Source organism: Nelumbo nucifera, chromosome 5, assembly GCF_055504915.1.
Source record: "Nelumbo nucifera cultivar China Antique chromosome 5, China Antique-T2T, whole genome shotgun sequence".
Classification (NCBI taxonomy): Eukaryota; Viridiplantae; Streptophyta; class Magnoliopsida; order Proteales; family Nelumbonaceae; genus Nelumbo; species Nelumbo nucifera.
The window spans coordinates 74,409,018-74,432,711 of NC_142653.1; the positions used below are offsets into that span (position 1 = coordinate 74,409,018).

Genomic DNA, 23,694 nt, shown 5'->3' on the forward strand with positions numbered 1-23,694 from the left:
GACTTCGACGACTCTATTGCAAAAGTGGGTCCCTTGATCACTTATGATGGCTTAAGGAATGCCAAACCTACTGAAAATGTTAGATTTGATAAACCCTACAACACACTTAGAATCATCAGTCCTGGTGGCCTTTGCTTCCACCCATTTTGAGACATAATCGACTGCCAAAAGTATATAAGCAAAACCACAAGAGGGAGGAAAGGGTCCCATGAAATCAATACCCCAAACATCAAAGATTTCGCAGACAAGAATGGGGGTTTGGGGCATCTCATTCATGCAGGATAATGCACCTGTTTGTTGACATCTTTCACAATTTTTACAAAACAAGTATGCATCTCTAAATAGGGTTGCCCAATATAACCCACTATCTAAAACCTTTCGAGCAGTTCTCTTTGGCCCAAAATGACCACCACAAGCATAATTATGACAAATTCTTAAAATCGACATATGCTCATTCTCAGGGACACACCTCCTAATTACTTGATCAGAGTTCATCCCAGACATAATATTTTGCCTCATACCTGATTTTATTCTTCATGGACTTGCTAAGGTAATTTGGCAAAATTCCGGTAACCAAGTAGTTCACAATATCAGCATACCAAGGGACCATACCTTTTATGTGAAACAATTGCTCATCAGGAAACAACTCAGAGATGGGTGAGGAGTTCTCATCTTTCACCAACCTACTTAGATGATCCACCACCGAGTTTCAGCTCCCCTTCGATCCTTAATCTCTAAATCAAACTCTTGGAGCAAGAGTATCCACCTTATCAGCCTCGGTTTTGACTCCTTCTTCGCTAGCAGGTATTTCAAAGTTGCATGATCAGAAAATACAATTACTTTAGAGCCAAGAAAATATGATCGAAATTTATCTAAAGCAAACACAATTGCTAATAGCTCCTTTTCAGTAGTTGTGTAGTTGCACTGTGCAGCATTCAATGTTTTTGAAGCATAGTAGATGACGTGGCTCTTCCCATCAACTCGTTGACCTAAAACAGCCCCTACCGCATAGTTGCTTGCATCGCTCATGATCTCAAAGGGCAAGTTCCAATCAAGTGGTTGAATAATGGGTGCAATTGTTAATAGTATCTTGAGCTTGTCAAATGCTTCCTTGCTCTCATCACCGAAATCGAAAGGCACATCTTTCTGAAGCAAGTTGGACAATGGCAGGGCGATTTTTGAAAAGTCTCTGATGAACCTACGATAGTAACCTGCATGTCCAAGAAAGGAACGAACTTCTCTAACATTTGTCGGGTAAGGTAAGCTCATAATTAAATCAATCTTGGCCTTGTCGACCTCTATTCCTCTAGCCGAAATAACATATCCCAACACAATAACTTCCTTTACCATAAAGTGGCATTTTTCATAAATCAAAACAAGATTTGTCTCTACACATCGATTCAGAATTTTTCTTAAATTATTTAAGCAATCATCAAATGAATCACCATAAACAGTAAAATCGTCCATGAACACTTCAATGCACTTCTCAATAAAATCAGAGAATATACTTATCATGCATCTTTGAAAAGTGCCTAGAGCGTTACACAGACCGAAAGGCATCCGTCTATAAGCAAAGGTACCGAATGGGCAAGTGAAAGTTGTTTTCTCTTGGTCCTCCTGGGCAATAACTATCTGATAATATCCTGAGAATCCATCGAGAAAATAGAAGAAGGCTTTACCTGCTAATCTTTCTAACATCTGATCGATGAAGGGTAAGGGAAAGTGGTCCTTTCGAGTGGCCAAATTAAGTTTTCGAAAATCAATTACCATACACCAGCCACTTTGTACCCTCATTGGGATTAGTTCATTATTTTGATTTTTTACCATGGTTACCCCAGTTTTCTTGGGTACAACATGTATAGGACTTACCCATTTACTATCTGAAATTGAGTAGATTATCCCTTCATCTAACAATTTAAGTACTTCTTTCATCACTACTTCTTTCATTATCGGGTTGAGTTTTCTTTGTGGTTCTCTAACTGGTTTGGCACCATCTTCCAAAAGGATCCTATGCATGCAAATCAAGGGGTTGATCTGCTTTATGTCGGCTAAGGTCCAACCAATCGCCGCCTTATGTTCCTTTAGGACGTTGATGAGCCACTCCTCTTGTTCTTCAGTCAACCCTTTCGCAATGATCATGGGTAGTGTCTCTTTTTCGCCCAAGTACGCATACTTAAGGTGATTATGTAAGGTCTTTAGTTCCAACTACAGAGCCTGCAAAATAGAAGGCAACAATTTCTTATGAGAAAATGACGATAGAAGATCAGAGTTGATTACCTTTTGTTCCGGCATCAGTTTTGGAGTGTCATAGGGTGTATCGAATTCCTCCTCCCTGTCCAATTGTGCACTGAATTCAAGTTCCTCATCCATGTCCTCCTCTCCAAAAACTTCCCACACAATCGAATCAATGGTATCAATAGAGTAGATCGAATGACATTCACTTGGATATTTCATAGCATCAAATATATTAAATTTAACAATCTCTCCGTCGAACTCGACGGAGAGGGTACGCTCGTCCACGTCTATTTTGGTCTTGGCCATTTTCATAAATGGCCTACCTAATAGAAGTGGGGCTGAACTTGTGATTGTGTCCTCCTCCATCTTCAGGATGTAAAAATCGGCTAGAAAAATTAAATCATTAACCTGCACCAACACATCCTCAACAATCCCTTCCGGGTAGGCATTAAAACGATCAGCTAGCTGAATAACAACCCTAATTTCCTTCAAGGGACCTAATCTCAAAGCACAGTAAATCGAGTATGGCATGACGTTGATGGATGCACCTAAGTCTAGCATGGCACACTCGATTCGTTTATTTCCAATCACACAAGGTAAGGTGAACATACCTGGATCAACACGTTTTTCTGGCAAAGTCCTCTTGATGACAGCTGAAACGTTTTCCCCAACCCTTACCTTCTCATTGATTCGCAGCCTCCTCTTGTTAGTGAACAATTCTTTTAGAAACTTTGCATACTTCGGGATATGTTTTATAGCATCTAACAAGGGGATGTTGATTTCCACCTTCCTGAAGGTTTCTAAGACTTCCTGCTCATATTCCTCCTTCTTGGACTTTTCCAACCTACTAGGAAAAGGTGGTACAATGGCATTAGTAATCTTAGGGAGAGGGGGATCGGATATTACCTCAATGGGGTCCTCGTTTGAACCTTGTCTCTCCTCTTCCTTATCTCCTTTATCTGCCTTCGTTGGTGAGGTAGGTTGGGGCTGCAACACCTTCCCGCTTCTTAGCACCACTGCACTTGCATTTTCCTTGGGGTTGACTATCGTCTATGATGGTAGTTTCCCGGAGTTCTGCGCCTCCAATTTGCTAATGGAAGTAGCAAGTTGGTTGATTTGGTTCCCCAAGTTCTGGATGCTGGCTCTTGTTTCCTGCTGAAATTGCTGAGTGTTAGTAGCTAGGGCCTTAACTATTTCATCTAATGACATACCTGAACTTGAGGGTTGGCCTTGCGTTGTGATAGGTGCTGAAAATTGGGGCTGTCTATTGAAAATATGGGGCTGATACCTCTGTGGTCCTCCTTGGTTTCCGTAGCTCAGATTTGGATGGTCACTCAATCCCGGATTGTAGTAATTGGAGTAGGGGTCATACTTGCATTGAGGCTGACCCGGAAATCCTCCTACGGTACTAACTTGCTGCATCGATCCATCCTGTAGTGATGGACACATATCCGTAGGATGCCCAGGGATCGAACAGACACCACATACCCTGCAGCCAATTGTCTTACCAAAGCAGTTAAATCTGAATTTTGTTTTTCTAAATTAATATGACTTACCTCATTAACATGCCTAGTAGTGCCATCTGTTCTTGCTCCGAACTGTTGTGAATTTTTGGCCATGTTGGAAATTAATTCCTTGGCTGCTTCGGGTGTTTTATTTACCAAGGCTCCTCCACTAGCTGAATCTACCATACTTCTATCCATAGGTTGGAGTCCTTCATAGAAGTATTGGATCAAGAGTTGTTCGGGTATTTGGTGGCGTGGACAGCTAGCAACAAGTTGTCTAAATCTTTCCCAATATTCGTATAGTGTCTCACCACCAAACTGTCGAACTCCACAGATTTCTTTCCTAATGTTTGCAGCTCAAGATGTAGGAAAATATTTATCTAAAAATATTCTGTTCATCTTATCCCATGTACGTATCGAACCGGGAGGAATAATATATAACCAATCCTTTGCTTTATCTCGTAAAGTAAATGGAAGAGCTATTAATTTTACCTGGTCCTTGGTCATACCCTGTGGTTTCATGCTTGAACAGACAACATGGAATTCCTTGAGATGTTTGTGAGTGTCCTCACCTGGAAAACCATGAAAAATAGGAATTAATTGAATCAAACCAGATTTTAGATCAAAGGCTATCTCGAGAGTGGGATATGTTATGCACAGGGGCTGTTGGTTCATGATTGGTGCAGCCAACTCCCTTAGCGTTCTCTCTCTATCAGCCATCCTTTCTTCCTCTTCTACACTTTTAGGTGAAGGTCCTTCCTTTGCTTCGCCTCCTTCCTTAAATGACGTGTAGTCTTCTCAATTTCGGGGTTGTATTCTAGTTCACCTCTTTGAGAAGCACGAGTCATAAAACAAGAAGGTTAACACAAATAGAAAGTAACAAGCTAAGAAATTAAAGTAGCTCCCCGGCAACGGCGCCAAAATTTTGATGGGTTGTCGAAGCTCTCAAAATTAGTGCTAGTCCCACAATAAATTTTTTGCAGTAAAAGTGGTACTAGGTCGAATCTCACAGGGAGCTAAACAATAATCTCTCAGCCGAATGAATAATATAATGGAGTGGGAAAATTAAATAATTAAAAATTTTAAAAGAACAAGAAAGCAAATAGCAACGAACAAACAAGAGAAATCAGTCTTACCGAATTCTGATTCAAGGGTTCGGATTAATCAATTGATCATCGATCATAGGTAGAATTCGATAGTCTTGCAATTCAAGCATTTAACCTTAGATTTATTAGGATAGCCATTATAAACCTTGTGTTTTCCTAAATTAGCTGACCAAACCCAACATTCGATCAACACTTATCACTAATCAACTGGGTACGATAGCGTTCCATATCAATTAGTGATAGCATTAAGCTTTGTGAAAACAGTTAAACCAAAATAACAATAATTGAGATAGCTACAATTATCGAATCTTGTTCCATCGATTCCCTTTAGGTTAAAACATGTCAATACATTGGTCAAAGGCTGTCACGAACAATTGACCCAGAAAGATATTAACCTAATTGTTACTTTGTACCACTGTTAATGACAATTACGGATCACTGAACCATAGATAGCAGTAGGAAAATCAATATTAATTAATTTGTCAGACTAATTAACATTAACATCCAATGAGAATATGCACAAGAACCAATGAATATTTGAATTAAAATGCAAGAACTTGAATTAAATACAGAACCTCACAATAGAACCTCCCCCCTTGAACCAGAAAAGAAAAGTTTAGCTGCTCATGAATTTCAATCCCTCCATGCTCTGCTTCTCAGTAGGCCGAACTGCTCTTCTTGGTAGATTGAGTTGCTTGATGATTTCGTGGATGCTTGAGTGATGCCTAGAGCTGGTCTGTCCCCCTCTTTATAGAGCTGAGGGAGAGGGCTGTTTTCCAACTCCTTCTAGGAGATTAACCTTAGCTAGATGGCCCTGATCTGTTTTGAACTAATCCTATCCTATCTCTTATCTAATGATCTAGTCTCAATCTTCTTATCTCTCTAGGATTACATTCAAAACTTTAGATCTGATAAGACTCTCACTCAGGAGATTACATTCAAAATTGGGACTCTTGTCTCTTGAATTCGAGTTGGGCTGCTTTAAAAACTTGGACTGCTACAAGGCTCTTCTGCGTGTTGGGCTTCAGTTGTGAAATGGGTCTGTCTACGAAATTGCTCCGACTTCGGTCCCGGTTTCATATTCGATGTGGACAAATCCTGTCAAAACCCAAAACATAAAAGTTGTGGGCCTTTCTTTTATCTTTCTGATGCCTCTTGAATTGTCTAATTCGGAGTCCGTAATTGAGAGTTATGCCCAGATTACTGACTATTGCCGAAACTATGCAAAATCATCCGAATTGCCTTGTTTTCTTCCAATTGCCATCTTTCTTGCCCTATATCGAAATACAAGGGTAATGAGTCCATTTAAGTGCTAAATAAATGTAAAAGAGTGAATATTAGGGGATAAAAATAGGGTACTTTTTAGTCTCATCACTACTACAGTTTTCTTCTTACTTCTCCAAGTGACTCGAGTCCCACCTACAAGGGTGCAATATCCTAATGTTGTTATCCTATCTCCAAGGGAACTAGCCTAGTCAGCATCAGTGTAAGCCTCCACATCAATTTTATCATGCTTCTTTAACAATAGTCCCTTTCTAGGACAGGTCTTGAGGTATCTCAATATCCTTTCCACTGCCTTCATATGTGAGACTCAAGGAGAATGCATGAATTGATTAACAACATAAATTAAATAGGCAATGTCAAGTCTGGTGAGGAATAAATAAAGTAGTTTTCCAACAATTCTCTGGTATCCCTCTCTATCAGGACATAACTCTCCATCACCTTCTTGTAGGCCATGATTCCGCTCAATAGGAGTGTCTGCAGGTCTTGCTCCTAGCTTTCCTATCTCCTTTGACAGAGATAGATTCCGTCATTAGATCTAGCAACTTAAATTCATAGAAAATACATCAAAGATCCAATATGTTTGATATTAAATCCTATGGCTAGGAAGCATTTCAACTTTTGAATCTCCCTTGGGTCATTTCTGGTGACCACCATTATCATCAACTTACATAATCAATGTTGTTAGGTTTTCTCCATTTATTCTATAGAACAATGTGTAATTAACACTGCTATGTTGGTATCCAACTATCTTCATTGCTTTGCATAATATCTCGAACCAAGACCATGGGGATTGCTTAAGTCCATAAAGGTTCCTCTTTAGTTTGCACACTTTTCCTCCCATGTCATACCTTGGAGGAAGATCCATGTAAACTTCCTCTTGTAAGTTTCCATTCAAGAAGGCATTCTTGATATCCAATTGATGCAATTCACAAGAGAGATTAGCTGCTAGACAGAGTAACACCCGTATGGTATTTAATTCAGCAACTAGAGCAAAGGTTTCCTTATAGTCAATGCCCTCCTTTTAGGTGAATCCTTTTGCAACTAGCCTAGCCTCATACCTCTAAGTGGAGCCATCGACCTTGTGTTTAACATTATAGATCCACTTGCACCCCACAATGCTCTTCCTCTCTGGTAGATCCACTAACTCCCAAGTATTTGCCCTCAATAAGGATTTCATTTTCTCATTCATAGTTTCCCTCCATTTGGGATTGCAAACAGTCCTAGAGTACTTGGAAGGAGTGGGAACAGAAGACAAAACAGAAATAAAAAAGTGATAGCCATGAGACAAATGAGAGTAAGAAACAAATCTATTTGTAGGATGAAGGGTGCATTATTGGACATTCGTCAAGGCAAATAGCCAAATCAGAATAATAGCAAGTAGAATCAGTCTGAGGAATAATACCTTGATCAACATTAGTAGCACCCAATTGGTTGTGGTGTTCAGCGAGCCTATTCCTCTTTCTCTTTTTGCGATAAAGAATTAGCTCTCTCTCATCATTAATATTAGGGGCAATAGCTTTCGTGCTAAGAGTAGTATCAGTTGGTGTCACATCAACAAGATTCTCTTTTCGATAAGAGGACTCAATAGAAGGGGAAGCTTTAGAGGAAGTCTCTTCCACCCCGCAAGTCTCTCCCTAAAGAGATTTCAAGAGGGTTTAAAAAGGATTGGGACTCACAAAAGGTGACATTTTTGGTGATCAACTTTCTTCCGAAAAATAGGATAAAGACACTTATACCCCTTTTGTGTGGGTGAGTCACCTAAAAAACACACTACGGATAGCTTTAGCATCCAACTTTGTTCTTTTTGGGATCCTTAAGATGTATAAAATACACAACCAAAGATCTTTGGATGCAAAGAAAACAAAGGTTGATCTAGATGGAGAATAGAGAAAGGGGTTTTCATGCCCAATACCTTGGATGGCATTTTGTTGATTAAGTAGGATGTTGTGAGCACTACATGGGACCATAAACTCTTTGGAACCTTATTCTAAAACAGTAAAGCATGACTAGTTTCCATTAAATGTCTATTCTTTCTCTCAGCAACTTTGTTCTATTGTGGAGTGTAGAACAAGATGACTAATGTAAAGTCCCTTCATCCTCAAAGAACAGATTTAGGGAATTCTTGGAACTTCAGCGGCATTGCTTGATTGGAACTGTTTCTCCTTCCCAAACTGAGTTTCAATCATCTTGCAAAATACCATAGTAATTCTAGGTACTTCTTCTTGCTCTTTCATAAAATAAATCCAAGTGCACCTTATGAAATTATCAATAAAACTAGTAAAGTAACGATAGCCATCCACATAAGTAATGAGTAAAGGACCCACAGATCAAAGTGAGTTAAATCAAAATGATCTTTTACTTCATTACTAGAACTTGGAGAGTTTTCTTTAGAATGCTTGGACAACTGAAAAACATCACAAAAAAGACTCTCAAGAGTTACTATTCAAAAAGATTTGGGAACAAGACTCTTAACAAAGAGAAGGATGACCCAATCTGGCATGCCATAGATAAATAGTGGCACTAGGCTCATTTGTGACATTGTGATTGCTAGTTGATCCTAAAAAACACAATGAGAAGGAAAGAGAGTTACAATACAATCATACAATCCAAGGTTTTGGTTATTTTAGAAACTAAAAGTATGTGGGCAGTAAAATTAGGCACATGTAAGGTAGAGTTAAGAGACAAATCCTTCCCAAGTTGAATGTCTCCCTTCCATAATGGTAGAGATAGTGCCATTGACTATTTTCACTTTATCTTGGCTAGAATCAAGATGGTATGATGAAAAAAGAGGGGTCGTTGATCATGTTCTTAGAAGCTCTTGAGTCAAAAACCCATGAGTTGGAGGAACAAGACTGTATAGCACTCAGGGCAGACAAAATACTTGCCTTGGCAAAAGATGAGGAAGAAACATAGGATTGTTTCAGTTGGGCCATAGCTTGATTAAGGTTGTCTACCTCTTTAGTTGTGAAGTTAGGGAAGCTATTAGGAGCATTGGTGGTCTGTTCCATATGAGGAGAAGCACAAGAAGTAGCAAATTTATTCACACCATTAACCATATTGGAACTTGCTACATGCCCATGGGATCCTTAACCCTTATTTGGTTTCTGATGGAGGATGATTTGACCCGACCTACTGAGATGATGACACGTGGACCTGACTCAGAACGAGCAACAGCACAGCAGCCTGGTTTGACCGTGACCGAGTAACAGTCTGTAGAACAGCTCGCTACATCATAGCTCTCTATAGGGGGAGCTCGCTACAACGCGAACACTAGATCCCCCAAGCTATTGAGAAGGGAATACTCCAAGATTATTTCAGCTCGCGAGTTAGGGAAACCAACTCGCTCTAGCACCTGGGCAGAAGAACTGCCCCAGAGACCAACCTTGATGAGGGTCACCTCGAAATACCCCTAAGAGCTTGCTACAAAGTAGCACGCGGCAAGGATAGCCCGCTACGAAGTAACTTGCGACTGTTATGCGACGCTCTCAGGAAGCTTCCATCTGACAAGACTGTACTCATCAGATTGTGCCACGTCACTCGATTGATGGCGCAGTCCCTGCCCGATTGATAGTCTGCCCCACATCTCTCGACAGATGGTGGCGTGCCTGTCCCTTTGAAGACGTGTCACTCAGCCAAGTAGGTAGTACGTTGTAATGATCACCTACGCAGCCCTGGCAGGTAACGACTGCGACAGGAGCCCAGTGGTGGTTATGCCTGATTTGACAAGAACGCCCCTATAAAAGCCCTTAAAGGGAAGAGATAGACTCTCTCTCGAATTAGATCTGAATTTGCACTCTTACTTGCTCACGAGCTAATCTCGAGACATAGTGATCTAGCGCGATCTACACTCTTAGCCCTTTATCCTCTCTCTTCTTCCTCCCTAGCGTTCTAACTTAAGCTTCGGAGTATTCCCGCCGGGCAAATCCCCGGGAATTCTTCTTCTTCATCTTCTCAGGTGTCGTCCGTTGCCAACAAGGAGCCAGTCAGCAGCCAGCTAGGAGTGCCCGGATCGTGCCGCATCATTTGGCGCCGTCTGTGGGATACGCTTCTAAAAGCCTTCCTCCAAGCTTTTACAACACCTTCTTCCAAAAACTTAGCATTCTTCATGGCTTCTTCCAGCAATGCGGCCTCGTCGGGGAGAAGCCTCCTAGGTCCAGGATCTAGCCAAGAGCCACGCCTCTTCCCGTAGCAAGAAGGAGAGGTCGGCTGCCCCCTCGGCACCTGCCTCGCAGCCTGTAGGCGGGTCAGGGGCCTCTCACCCAACAAAGCCTATGTCACCACAACCTTCACAGTTCGAGCTCCCGTTAGCGGACAACCCGTTCGATGTCCTGGCAGAGGGCTACAGACAGGGCCCTTCGGTCCAGAGTCGTTACCAGCAGTCCGAGCCTATCGAGCTCAGCAACACTGAGGCGTCGAGCACTAATGCCGAACCAGTAAAGCAGTAGTGAAGACGCTGGCGAGCTCGCCAAACTACTTCTAGAGCCTCTCCCGAGCTCAAAGGAAAAGAGGAGGTATGCTCAGCTGAAGTGAAATCTACCCCCCTCCTCTCGGTTTTTTCCCCGTTATCTCCAGGACTCCTTGCTGTCCCCATGCCAAAGGATTTCAAGCTCCCTCCTCTAGACAAGTGTGATGGGTCTTTCGATCCAAATGACCATGTGGGCGCCTTCCAGTCCTAGATGCACCTGGCACGGGCCAGCGAGTCCTGCATGTGCGTGGCATTTTCCACTACCTTCAAAGGAGTGGCCCGCACCTATGACCGAAACCTCGCGCTCGGCTCGGTAAGAAGTTGGGCGCAGTTCATACAGGTTTTCACCTCCCACTTCGTCACTAGCAAGAGATGCCCGCGAACTCAGGAGAGCCTCCTCGGCATAGTGCAAAAGGAAGGGGAGTCCATCTAGAGCTACATCAAGCGGTTCAATGACACTTGTTTGTAGATACCCGACCTGGATCCCGCAGTTTGCCTCACAGTAGCCAAGCGAGGTATCACCCATTAGGAGTTCAAGTGGCACATAGTTGTGAACCAACCCAAAACCGTAACCGAGTTCCTTAAGCTCGCAGATCGGTTCATTGGGATTGAGGAGGAGATCAACCAGAAGGGTGAGCAGACCCTAGAAAAAAGAAAGAGGGAGCCAGAACCCCCGTCTCAGGGCGACAACAGGAAGAAGAAGGACATAGCTCGGGGGGCGAGGCCAATTCAGCCCTCCCGAGCTTCAGCAGCAGAAAGGGACTACACGCCCCTCAACACAAAACGGGCTAAGATCCTCATGGCGATCAAGAACGCTCCATATGTGAAGTGGCCACCTCGGCTGAAAGCCGACCCTAGCACCCGGAATAAAAATTTGTATTGTAGTTTTCATAAAGATCACGGTCATAGTACCGAGAGTTGTAAAACATCCACGATGAGATAAAACAGCTCATCCATTGCGGATATTTACGAAATTTTGTACAAAATAATAATAATAATAATAAAGCAGGTCGACAAGGGGAGCGAAGTAGAGACGCTCTCGAGTCCAGCAGGCAAGCGGAACAATCGCAAAAGCAGCCCCCCAAGGAGAGACCAGTCCGGGGGATCATCCATGTTATAGTCGGAGGCTCGATCGTGGTAGGCTGCACCTCAGTAGCAGCTCGCGCATCAGCTCGCGAGATCGGCAGGGAAGGGCAGAACCCTCCGAAGCAACCAAGGACAGAAGACCCCATTTTCTTCACAGAGGATGATGCACATGGGGTCCACTACCCCCTTGACGACGCGCTCGTCATAAAGGTGAAGATCAATGACTTGGAAGTTAAGCGAGTCCTCGTCGATTCAGGCAACTCGGCAGACATCCTCTTCAAAGCGGCCTTCGACAAACTTCAGCTTTAGGAGAGCGACTTAAAGCCTACGAACACTCCCTTGGTGGGCTTCAGTGGAGAGGAAGTTCGGCCCCTAGGAAGGGTAACAGTACCTGTGGAAGTCGCGACTTGGCCTAGCATTGTGAGGCTCAACCACGACTTCTTGGTGGTCGCAACCCCCTCCCCGTACAACGCCATAGTAGGTCGGCCGATTACTCATGCTTTACGGGCTGTGGTGTCCACCTACTACTTGGCCATGAAGTTCCCCACGGACTTTGGCATCGGGGTAGCGCGAGGTGACCAGCTTGAGTTTCGCAAATTGTATGTCGCTGCCCTCAAGGGAAAAGCCAAGGTGGCCGAAAACCTCGAGTTGGAGCGACTTACGGAGCAGACAGAGGAGACTGTTTCTATTCCAACCTCGGTAGAGGACCCTGCCCGAATAGTTTAGATCGGTGCTTCCATCGAGGAGCCCCGACGATCCGAACTGGTACGCTTTCTACTTAAGAATTTAGATGTTTTTGCTTGGTCTGCGGCAGAAATGCCCGGCATAGACCCCAGCATCGTAACTCATAAGCTTAATACTGATCCTGTAGTTAGGCCCGTTAGACAGAAGAAACGTAACCTAGCCCCAGAGCGGTGGAGGGCAGTCGACGAGGAGGTCGGGAAACTCCTTGCAGCCAATTTTATCAAGGAAGTCCATTACTTGAGCTAGGTGGCCAATCCTGTTCTGGTGAAAAAGGCTAACGGTAAATGGCGCATGTGCGTCGATTACACTGATTTGAACTGAGCTTGCCCAAAGGACTGCTTCCCAATCCCCATGATTGACCGCCTAGTGGACGCGACCTCGGGGCATGAGTTGCTAAGCTTTCTAGACGCCTACTCGGGCTACAATCAGATCAGGATGGACCCAGCCGATGAAGGGAAAATTGCTTTCATAACCGAGCTCGGCCTGTACTGTTACAAGGTCATGCCCTTCGGATTAAAAAATGTCGGGGCGACGTTACAAAGACTTGTAAATAAATTGTTTGAGCCATTGATTGGCCAAAAGGTGGAATGTTATGTAGACGACATGGTCGTCAAAACCCAGCTTTCTTGTGACTTAATACAAGACTTGAATTTAGTTTTTGAAGTTCTGCGTAAATTCAATATGAAGCTGAACCCGAATAAGTGTGCCTTTGGAGTCACCTCGGGTAAATTGCTGGGGTACATCGTGAACCGGCACGGCATTGAGGCCAACCCGGACAAAATAAAGGCCATCTTAGACATGCAACCACCCCAGAAAATGAAGGAGGTTCAGAGGTTGAATGGCCGAAGAGCCGCCCTGAGCCGCTTCATGTCCAATTTGGCAGATCGTTGCCTGCCTTTCTTTAAGGCAATTAAAAGCAAAGGGTTCGAATGGACCCAAGACTGTCAGCTCGTGTTCGATGAGCTCAAAAAATACCTCGCTAGTATACCGGTCTCAACCCGGCCCGAAAAGGGCAATGTTTTAGAGCTGTACCTCTCGGCCAACGACAAAGTGGTCAGCTCGGTACTAATAAAAGAAGTAGATCGGGTCCAACGATCTATCCACTATGTCAGTAAAGTGATGCAGGGAGCAAAGGCAAGATACCCGGAGATTGAAAAACTGAACTACGCACTGGTTATCGCAGCCGAAAGCTCCGCCCGTACTTCTAAGCTCACATTGTTATCGTCCTCACCGACAAACCTCTGAGGCAAGTCTTACTCAAGCCCGAGGTCTCTGGTCGACTGACGAAGTGGTCCGTTGAGCTCAGCAAGTACGATGTCCAATATAACCCGCAGACTGCTATTAAAGCCCAAGCCTTAGTAGATTTCATTGCAGAATGCACTTTCGGCTCCGAAGTCCCCTGGCCGGTTGAGCACGAGGCCCCCAGTTGGGGCGAGCCCGAAGCTCCCAGGCCGGTCGAGTCTGAGCACCGTGATGTTGCAGCCAGTGCGGCATCTCTCCTAGTTAGGCCAAGCGCGAATTGGGATGAGGAACCCTGGATCCTTCACGTAGATGGCTCCTCGAACCAGTAGGGCAGTGGAGCCGGAATAGTCTTGCATGGCCTAAGTGGCACAAAGTTGGAGTATGCACCGCGCTTCGAGTTCGCGGCATCCAACAATGAAGTGGAGTACGAAGCGTTGATAGTCGGGCTAGCCCTAGCCAAAGAAAATGAAAGCCAAGCACATCATCATCTGCAGCGACTCCCAGCTCGTGGTTAGTCAGGTCATAGGAGAGTACGAAGCTCATGAACTGACTATGATTGCTTACTTAGCCAAAGTGCAGGAGGCCCTGCTCAACTTCCAATCATACTTCATTAGGCAAATCCCAAGGTCAGAGAATGTTGAGGCCGACGCCTTGTCTCGGTTAGCCAGTGCCAGTGATAATACCATGAGAACCGTGTACATAGAGAACTTGCCTCGGCCTAGCATTCTCGGGGGGGCAGAGGAGGTCACTCCTATCGTTCAAGCATAGTCGAGCTAGATCGACCCGCTTGTGAGCTTCCTGCTACATGGGACCCTCCCTGTAGATCGCAACGCCGCTAGAAGGGTAGAGCGTTAGGCGGCCAAATATGTCATGATAGACGAACGGATGTATCGAAGATCCTACACACTCCCCTACTTGCGCTACTTGCGACCTACTGAAGCCGACCTCGTACTCCGTGACACTCATGAGGGTCTGTGCGGTGGACACTTAGGGGGTAGGGCCCTCACCCAAAAAGCACTACGACAGGGATACTACTGGCCGACAATGAAAGCAGACGCCATTGAGCTCGTCAGAAAGTGTGACAAATGCCAGAAGCATGCCAACATCCACCATCAGCCCGCTGCCGACCTCAAGTACCTCACCAGCTCGTTACCTTTTGCACAATGGGGTATCGACATACTTGGGCCATTTCCACCAGCGACAAGCCAGAGGAAGTTCTTAGTGGTAGCAGTGGATTATTTCACCAAGTGGGTAGAAGCCAAACCTCTCGTAACAATCATAGCCCAAAACGTCCAGAACTTCTTTTGGAAGAACATCGTATGCCGCTTCGGGCTACCTCGGGTGTTAATTTCTGATAACGGCAATCAGTTCGAGGACATCAAATTCCAGAACTGGTGCCAAGACATGGGGATCCGATAGAACTTCACTTCGGTCGCACATCCTCAAGCAAACGGTCAAGCAGAGGTCACGAATAGAGCTATTCTTCGCGGACTCAAAGCACACCTAGACCGAGCTAAAGGACTGTGGGCAGATGAGCTACCCAGCGTTCTATGGGCTTACCGAACCACAGAGAAGACCGCCATACGAGAAACTCCCTTCAACCTCACATACAGCACCGAAGCAATCATCCTAGCTGAGATTGAGGTACCCTCGCTACAACTGGAAGCGTACGACGACAAGGCAAACGAAGACGAGCTACATACCAACCTCGACCTACTCGACGAAGTAAAGGACCTTGCATATATCAGGACCGCGGCTTATCAACAAAGAGTAGCTCGATACTATAATGCCAGGCTTAAGAAGTAGAACATCCACATTGGCAATCTGGTCCTTCGAAAAATTATGGTACCTGAGCCCGGCGTTGGTAAGCTCAGACCGAATTGGGAAGGACCTTACCGAGTGAAACGAGTTCTCAGGGAAGGAATGTACGAGCTCGAAACCCTTGAAGGGAAATAAGTACCTCGTGCATGGAATATTGTCAACTTAAGGCAATATTACCTATAACCACTGAGTAGACCATGAGTCACTCCCAAAGCCTAAGGGCCAAAATGCCGAGCTAACACGACCTCGGCGCAATAAGACCCAGTCGCCTCTATGGCATGGGCGAACTACTGAGTAGACCATGGGTTACTCCCGGAGCCTAAGGGCCAGAATGCTGAGGTAACACGACCTCGACGCTACAAGACCCAGTCGCCTCCCTGGCATGGGCAAACTTCAAGGGCAGACTATGTCACCCCCTCAGCCTAAGGGCTAAAACACCAAGCTAACAAAGACCTCGGCAACAGGAAAGACTTAGCCGCTTCAGTGGTGAAGGCAAAGTATGAAATATCAGAGGCGTTGGCAGCTCGGGTTTAAACCCCACGAAGCATGGCTCGTCTTGGCACATTGATTGAACTAAGGTATAAGCAACAAGCGTATAGTTCGGGCATACATGGTAACCACTCCACAGTATACTATAGGGATGCCCTAAACGTAACTGCCGTAAGGTCCTATTTCGGGTATGTAGCCCTAATAGCTCGAAATGATGAGATCGCTTTAGAAAAAATAAAAAGAGCACACCATACTTAGAAGAAGAAAAGAAATTTCATTACTGTTTCAAAAAAAAAACCGAGCAAAGCAGCTCGAGAAAGTTCAGTAGCAGGAAAAAAGGGCACAACCGCCCAACAATGATCTTTTCAAGACCGGGTTTATGGCACCCGGGAGCCACCAGAAATCAAAGCAGAAAATTGATGCCGCCAGCCTTAGAGGTCCACCTCCTCCACCTCGTCCTCGTCCTCCGGGGAGTCAGGCTATTCCTCCTCCGCCTGGTCCGCCGTCTCGGGAGACAGGCCCTTCATAGTGATGCTGTCAAGGTTGAGCCCGAAAAATTTCTTTCGGACCAACCAACGGCAAAGCTTGAATCCGGAGCGGTACAAGCTCAAGCCATACTCCACCTGGAGGTTGTGATACTCCTGAGAGTCCTTGAAGTCCCAAACCGCTCTCTCCCGCTCGGCCTCCACCATGTTGTCGAAGTTCCGAGTTCGGTCCAGAAGAGTGGACTCCAAGTCCCGAACCTGTTGGCGAAGGAGCTCCCTCTCCGCTGCCACCCTCGACGACTCCTCCCAGTAGAGTGCGCTCTCTTTAGAAAGCCTGACAATCTGTGCCTCCTGATCTCGGACGAGCAGCTCCTGGGACTCGCTCCCCTTGCGAGTGTGAAGGAGCTCGCCCTGGAGCTTCTGAACGTTGACCTTCTGGTTATGAAAGTCGCAGGAGTGGATGTGCGTCTGGAGGGCCATGGCGTGTATGGCGGTGTTCACCTGCCAACAAGAGACCAAAGTCAAAGGATAGGAAAAGGAAGCGAAAGACGAAGGAGAAGAGAAGGACCACTTACCACCATACAGTGAGAGGCGGCGAGCGCGGCAAGATCCCAAGGCTCCATAGCCGCCCACTTAGCGACCTCTTCGTCTCCTCCGACGAGCCACAACGAAGTCATTTACGCCCTTCCAGTTCCCCACTGGGAACCGCAGGTAGGGAAACGGCTGAGAAGGACTTGGCGGGACCACCCCTTGTTGCGGAAGCTTGCCCTCCTCAAGGCTGGCCCCGCCAGCACCTCCTTTGGATGGAGGTGGTGGAGAGGTGAAGTCTGGCTCAGTAGACCCGAACTCGGTACCCCCAGAGGGGGGAGTCCGATCAGGGCGCGACCTCTTCACTTTGCGCTTCTGGTTGCTCGAAAGGAGGCGGCGCGAATCAACACCAGACATGATGGCTGCCAAAAAAGAAACCACAAGATATCAGTTCGATAAAGAATAGAGCATGTATACACGCAATATTACTACAAGACACTACGCGACCTAAAAGGACAACCTACCTGGACTTAGGCCAGCCTGCACGAGCTTCTCCTCTGTCAAGTAGTCCGAACAGAGGAAGCCTACCGATGCCCAGGACAACATCATTTTCTAAGTTTCGGGGTCCAGCTCGGCCCCGAGGTCTTGGATGGCGACCCTCCAAGAAGTGGGGAAGGGCCACCCCTCGGGGTTACGGACCACGAAATAATCCCGCTTCCAGGCGGGAATCTTATTCGGTAGCTCGTACAAGAGCTTATAGCTGCGGCGGGGAGAGAGGTAGTAAAAGCGCCTCTCCGATGGAACCCCCGGAGTGGCATTTTTTATACAAAGAATAGAGGCAAAGATGTCAAGGTTCAAAGGAAGACAGTACTCATAACACAAAGATATAGTCCCAACCATGTTCCGAATAGCATTGGGATGAAGCTGATCGATGGTGATGTTAAAATGGTTTAGCACCTCAACTATTAAGGGGTGCAAAGGGAGACGCAGGCCAGCCTCAAGCTGTTCTTGGAAGATAACTATGTCATTGGGACCATGCTCCCAAGGGAAGTTGCTAGTGGGGAGGTTGTAGACCAGGTCCCCAGGGAGGTGAAAATAGCGGATTAGATGCTACATCACCAGAGGTCTCCCGAGCCTCTAGGACCTGCTCCCAACCTCCCCCCGAGCTCGAGGGAGCATCGTCGTCCAGGTTATCGCCCCGATGGTAGGTGTGGTATGGGTACCCAGACATGGTTGGCAGTGATCGGGACTCACCAGAAAAGACGAAATGGAGTAAACTGAGAAACTCGGGTAGACTAGACGAATGCACGACCTCAGAATCCGAAGGCAGCAAGATGACATGAAAGGAAATGAGGCCCAGGGGGTCCTCATATTTATAGCCACTGTACCCCCGAATCAACGGCCCAGATCGAAGCAGATCTGACTGCTCATAGTCAAACTGACCGCACGCCTTCTGAAACCGAAATATGACTGGCTGCACGTATCCCACGATTGGGGTAATGACGGTTGCATGGCATCTGGAGTTAAGAGCCGCTTCAACATGTTTTTGGTATTCGAAAAGTCTGAAAATCCCCTAATTCTCGTGTAGGCATTTAATATGAGCAGTCAGTCAAGTTTGGATTTCGATCAAATCAATCCGTCACACTCCATGAACTCCTCGTGCTAAGGGAACACTCTTAGCTTGAAGAGTGGGGGGCAATTGATGGAGGACGATTTGACCCGACCTACTGAGATGATGACACGTGGACCTGACTCAGCACGAGCAACAACTCAGCAGCCTGGCTTGACCGCGACAGAGTAACGAGTCTGTAGAACAGCTCGCTACGTCATAGATCTCTATAGGGAGAGCTCGCTACAACGCGAACTCCAGATCCCCTGCGCTACTGAGAAGGGAATACTCCAAGATTATTTCAGCTTGCGAGCTAGGAAAACCAGCTTGCTCTAGCACCTGGGCAGAAGAACTGCCCCAAAGACCAACCTTGATGAGGGTCACCTCGAAGTACCCCTGAGCTTGCTACAAAGTAGCTTGCGGCAAGGATAGCCCGCTACGAAGTAACTTGCGACTGTGATGCGACGTCTCAGGAAGCTTCCATCTGACAAGACCGTACTCGTCAAACTGTGCCACGTTTCTTGACTGACGGCGCAGTCCCTGCCCAATTGACAGTCTGCCCCACGTCTCTCTACAGATGGTGGCGTGCCTGTCCCTTCGGAGACGTGTCACTCAGCCAAGCAGGCAGTACGTTGTAATGATCACCTGCGCAGCCCTTGCAGGTAACGACTGCGATAGAAGCCCAATGGCGGTTACGCCTGATTTGACAAGAATGCCCCTATAAAAGCCCTTAAAGCGGAGAGACAAACTCTCTCTCGAATTAGATCTGAACTTGCACTCTTACTTGCTCACGAGCTAATCTCGAGACATAGTGATCTAGCGCGATCTACACTCTTAGCCCTTTATCCTCTCTCTTATTCCTCCCCAGCGTTCTAACTTAAGCTTCGGAGTATTCCTACCGGGCAAGTCCCCGGGAATCCTTCTTCTTCATCTTCTCAAGTGCCGTCCGTTGCCAACAAGGAGCCATTCAGCATGCAGCTAGGAGTGCCTGGACCATGCTGCATCAGTTTCTTTTCCTTTTTGAGATATGTTGGTTTCAGATGGGGATACACAATCCAACAAGTATCATTGGTGTATCTCTCCCCCCTTACCCCCCATTTGGGTGGCTGTAGCAAGAGTTGAAAGTTTCACCTGCTGTGTAGCATCCATCTTCATTTCATTCCTCCTAGTCTCTTCATTTCTAATCATACAAAAGACATGTTGCAGGCTAGGTAGTTCCTCCCTCCCTAAAATCTAAGATTTAATGCTTTTATATAAAGATTCAAATCCAACAAGAAACTTGAACACCCTTCTTCAACTTGTTTTACATTAATCTCCTTGTCCTTTGAATCCTTCCAATCAATGATAAGATGGTGGTCAAGCTCCTCCTATAGTCCCCCAAGTGTAGCAAAATAAGTGGCAGCAGACAAATATCCTTGAATCAATGTTGCAATGGAATATGACTCTTTACTTATCAAAAAAAAAATGTTGCAATGTCTTGGGTTAACCTGTACACCATTGTTCATACAAATTGGTGATGGGATTGGTGATCCCTTTAATCCCTCTTTTCTATCCCTCATTACAGTGCATCCCAAAATAATTGTTGTCTTTGTGCCCCTTGTTTTGCTAAACAATCAGCTAGCCCATTTGCACTCCTTTGGACCCATTTAAATTCAGCCTCAACCTCCTTTGCATTCATCTACACTTCCCTAATCACATGTTTAAACGTCCACGGGGTATGACTACTGTTTGCTGCCCAGGATGTGACTACTTTTTAGTCCCCTTCCACCTCAACATGCATGTATCCTAACTGTTTGGCTAGCTTTAAACCTTGTAGTAATGCCAAAAGTTCAGCCTTCAATGAATTTTTGGTGCCAACCGGTCTTGAGAGCATAACCAAAAGTTCAGCCTTCAGAATTTCCGAATGCCTATTCTTATAAGACCTGGATTTCCAACGGAGCTCCCATCAAAATTCAGTTTCACTTTATTGCCTCTTGGTGGTTTCCACTCCAGCCTTACTTTATCTCTTACTTTTGATGAATGTGCTACTTCAGACTAGGTTCTTAGAATGTTTGTGACTAAAAAGACTTGAAAATTGTCCAAGGATTTTACCCAATGTACTACTTTCACCTTGATGCTATCAATCACTTCCTCTATCATTCTTCTTTTTTCCGAGAAAATCCTGTTATTCCTTTCTTCCCACACTATCCAACAAATTGCTTCCTTTATTGCTTTCCACATTACCATCTCTCTTTTCTTTCATTGTCTTAAGAAGTCACGATTGAAGAGTCCTGCCATATATTGAGGGGGAACCCACCTGCAGCCAAAGAGAGTACAAAAGAAATCCCAAATTCGAAGCACGAAAGAAAAAAATATCATTAAATGAGATAGGGTCTCACCACTTTCCTTACACAAAGAGCACATATGAGGAGAAAGGCAAATGTATGGCCTTCTTCTCTGCAACATATCACAAGTGTTTACCTTACCAAGGAATATTTCCCAATAGAAGGCTAGAATCTTTGGGGGAATAGGCTTGCACCAAATTTCTTTCACAGGGAAATCCCCACCTAGGGGGTTGGGGGAAGCAAGTACTTTGAAGAAAGAAGAGCAAGAAAAGATATCGTCTAGAGAGCCTACCCAGATTTTAGAATCTCCCAGCGATAGGTCCAAGTGGATTGGACCTAGAAGGTCTAACAATAGATTAAAGACTCACACTCATTTTCCCAAAGTCCCCTTTTGAAGCCCAAGTTCCAGTTCACACCATTTGGACATGGTGTTCCCAAAATGGATATAGCTTCCTCCTTGGGGTTTGATAGCATAAAGATATCAAGAAATTAGTCTTAAGTGGGGTTTCCCCTACCTAATCTTCCCAGAACATAATTTTATTACCTTTGTCCCACATCGAACTAGATGGAATTGAGAAAGTAGGATAAATTTCATGAATTGCTTTCCAAGGAGAAGCTGAAGATTTATGAGGGGAAACTTTTGCATCTCAACCATTTCCATCCACCCCATGAATGCTCTCAATCACACTGTGCCATAGTCTATTACTCTCAAAAGGAAACCTCCAAAGCCACTTACCTTGTAGAGTTGTGTTCTTTATTAGGATGTTCCTAATTCCTAAGCCCCCTTGTTCCTTAGGTTTGCTAACTTGCTCCTACTTGATCAAATGGTCCTTCCTTTCCTCTCCTGGATCTGAAAAGAAATCTCTCATGTACTTCTCTAAACACTTTGCTACCCTTGAAGGGATTCTAAAGGTTGAAAAGGAAATAGGTGGGGAGGTTTGCCAGTGTGGCTCTAATCAAGGTTATTCTTCCACCCAACGAAATATAATTCCTCTTCCATAGGGCTAACTATCAAACCTTTCTAAGACTAGTTTCCAAAATTCAACTGACCTAGGTTTCCTCCTTAGGGTAGACCTAGGTAACTGAATGGCCAGCTTCTGATCTCACACCCCGAGATCTCAGCTAATCTTATTAGTTCTCTTTCCTCTGAATTAATCCCTACAATTCCACTTTTGGTCCAATTTAACTTCAGCCCTCTCGCTCCCACAAAACTATTCAACAACACCTTCAAAATTTCCACCACTTCCTCATTGTTTCCTTCACAGAAAAAGATGGTGTCATTTGTAAAATGGAGATGGGTAACAATCACCTGATTTCTACCTACCCTCCAACCCCTGATAAGGCCTAGACCATCAGCTTTTGCCACCGTTCTGCTTAGCACTTCTGCCACTAGGTGATGTGGATTGGTCCAGCCATTATTGCAAGAAGGCCAGCAAACAAGTTCTGATTTGGCATGGGGAAGACTCTTGGGACTTGGACTGAGCTGGTCAGGGGTATTTAGGTCATTTTAACTAGTCCTGTGTGGGCCTAGGCTATAACATCTTGTTCCTCTAGTTTAGTAGACTTGTCTTTCAATTTTTAGTTTATTTGTATTAGTAGATAGAAAGCTATTGTGTTTCTTGATGCACAAGACAAGGAGTGGCATTTTTGTAATTATGGTGAATAGTATTCCGGGCCACACAAGTCACTATATAAGTAGATGTATTATCTTCGTTTTGAAGCTAATGAATGAATTGAAGATTTCTTTAGAGCTCTTTTTTCTGTATGGAGTGATTCCTACAAGCCCTAGAGTGATTCTAGGACCCCTTGGAGTGATTCCTTGGTATTTCTCTCTCTCTCTCTCTCTCTTTTCTGTCTTCTGATAGTTCATTTCAGCCCTATTGCATCACTAGGGTAAATAAGAATGGGGATAGGGGTCACCTTGCCTAATTCCTCTCCTAGCCGGGAAGAAGTCCTTTGCTACACCATTAATTAGGATTGAGTATTGGGATATGGTGAAATCAGAAATCTTGGAAGTCTTTAACGAATTCTTCTCCAAAGGGGAGGTTTCACCAGGAGTAAATGCTACTTTTATCACCTTGATTCCAAAGAAGAGGGAGGCCAAAACTCCTAAAGACAGACGAACAGTAGCATGGAGGAGGACAACCAAGACAAACAGTAGCATTTTCCCTACACCACTTTCCATGCGAGTCTTCCTCCATCTTTGGTTCCTTACTCTAACCATTGATATACCCCAACAATCCAGAACTTGTGATAAGAAGTTTTGCTGAAGTAGATCATTCCTTGAAGTTGTGGTCATCCAACTTCACAATGGTAATTTGAAAACTAGGATAACTAGGATTCCCCATATTGAAGAAACCCCTCACTTGAATTGTTTTCCTTCGATGGTGCCTCACTAGTATTTGAAGACATGATGGTCTCTAGCTCTCTTGAAACCTACCCAGGAATTGCAGAAACAATCAGAACCTTTTGGCTTATATGTTGGGAAACCACCCCCCAAACACCAACAAGTAAAAACAAAGAAGAGCTTGGGCTGCACCACTGATCGAACACTTGGTCTGCAACTCTAGTACTTGCAACCTGTTACTCTTCAGCTTTTGAAGTAATAGGCCACAGAACTCTCTTCCAACTTCAATCTAAAAAAATGCAACAGTCCAAGTGTAGTAACTCCTACTTGAGCCACGGTATTCTACTGTCAATAACCCAGAAAACTTCTGGGGCTGTTATGTTTGACTGTCCAGCACATAGACCTGCACCACTAGGTCTCTCTA

General features: G+C 45.1%; 1 protein-coding gene across 1 annotated transcript; it reads right to left on the bottom strand.

Annotated features, from left to right (window-relative positions):
* Positions 1-687: 687 nt before the first annotated feature.
* LOC104594034 (uncharacterized) lies at positions 688-23,147 on the bottom strand. Its single transcript, XM_088888322.1, has 7 exons — positions 22,844-23,147; positions 4,233-4,312; positions 2,847-3,285; positions 2,654-2,732; positions 2,278-2,440; positions 1,870-2,172; positions 688-1,341 (listed from the first exon to the last, which is right to left on the bottom strand). The coding sequence occupies exons 1-7, from the start codon at positions 23,145-23,147 to the stop codon at positions 688-690; spliced, it is 2,022 nt and encodes a 673-aa protein (XP_088744448.1).
* Between the last annotated feature and the right edge of the window lie 547 nt (positions 23,148-23,694).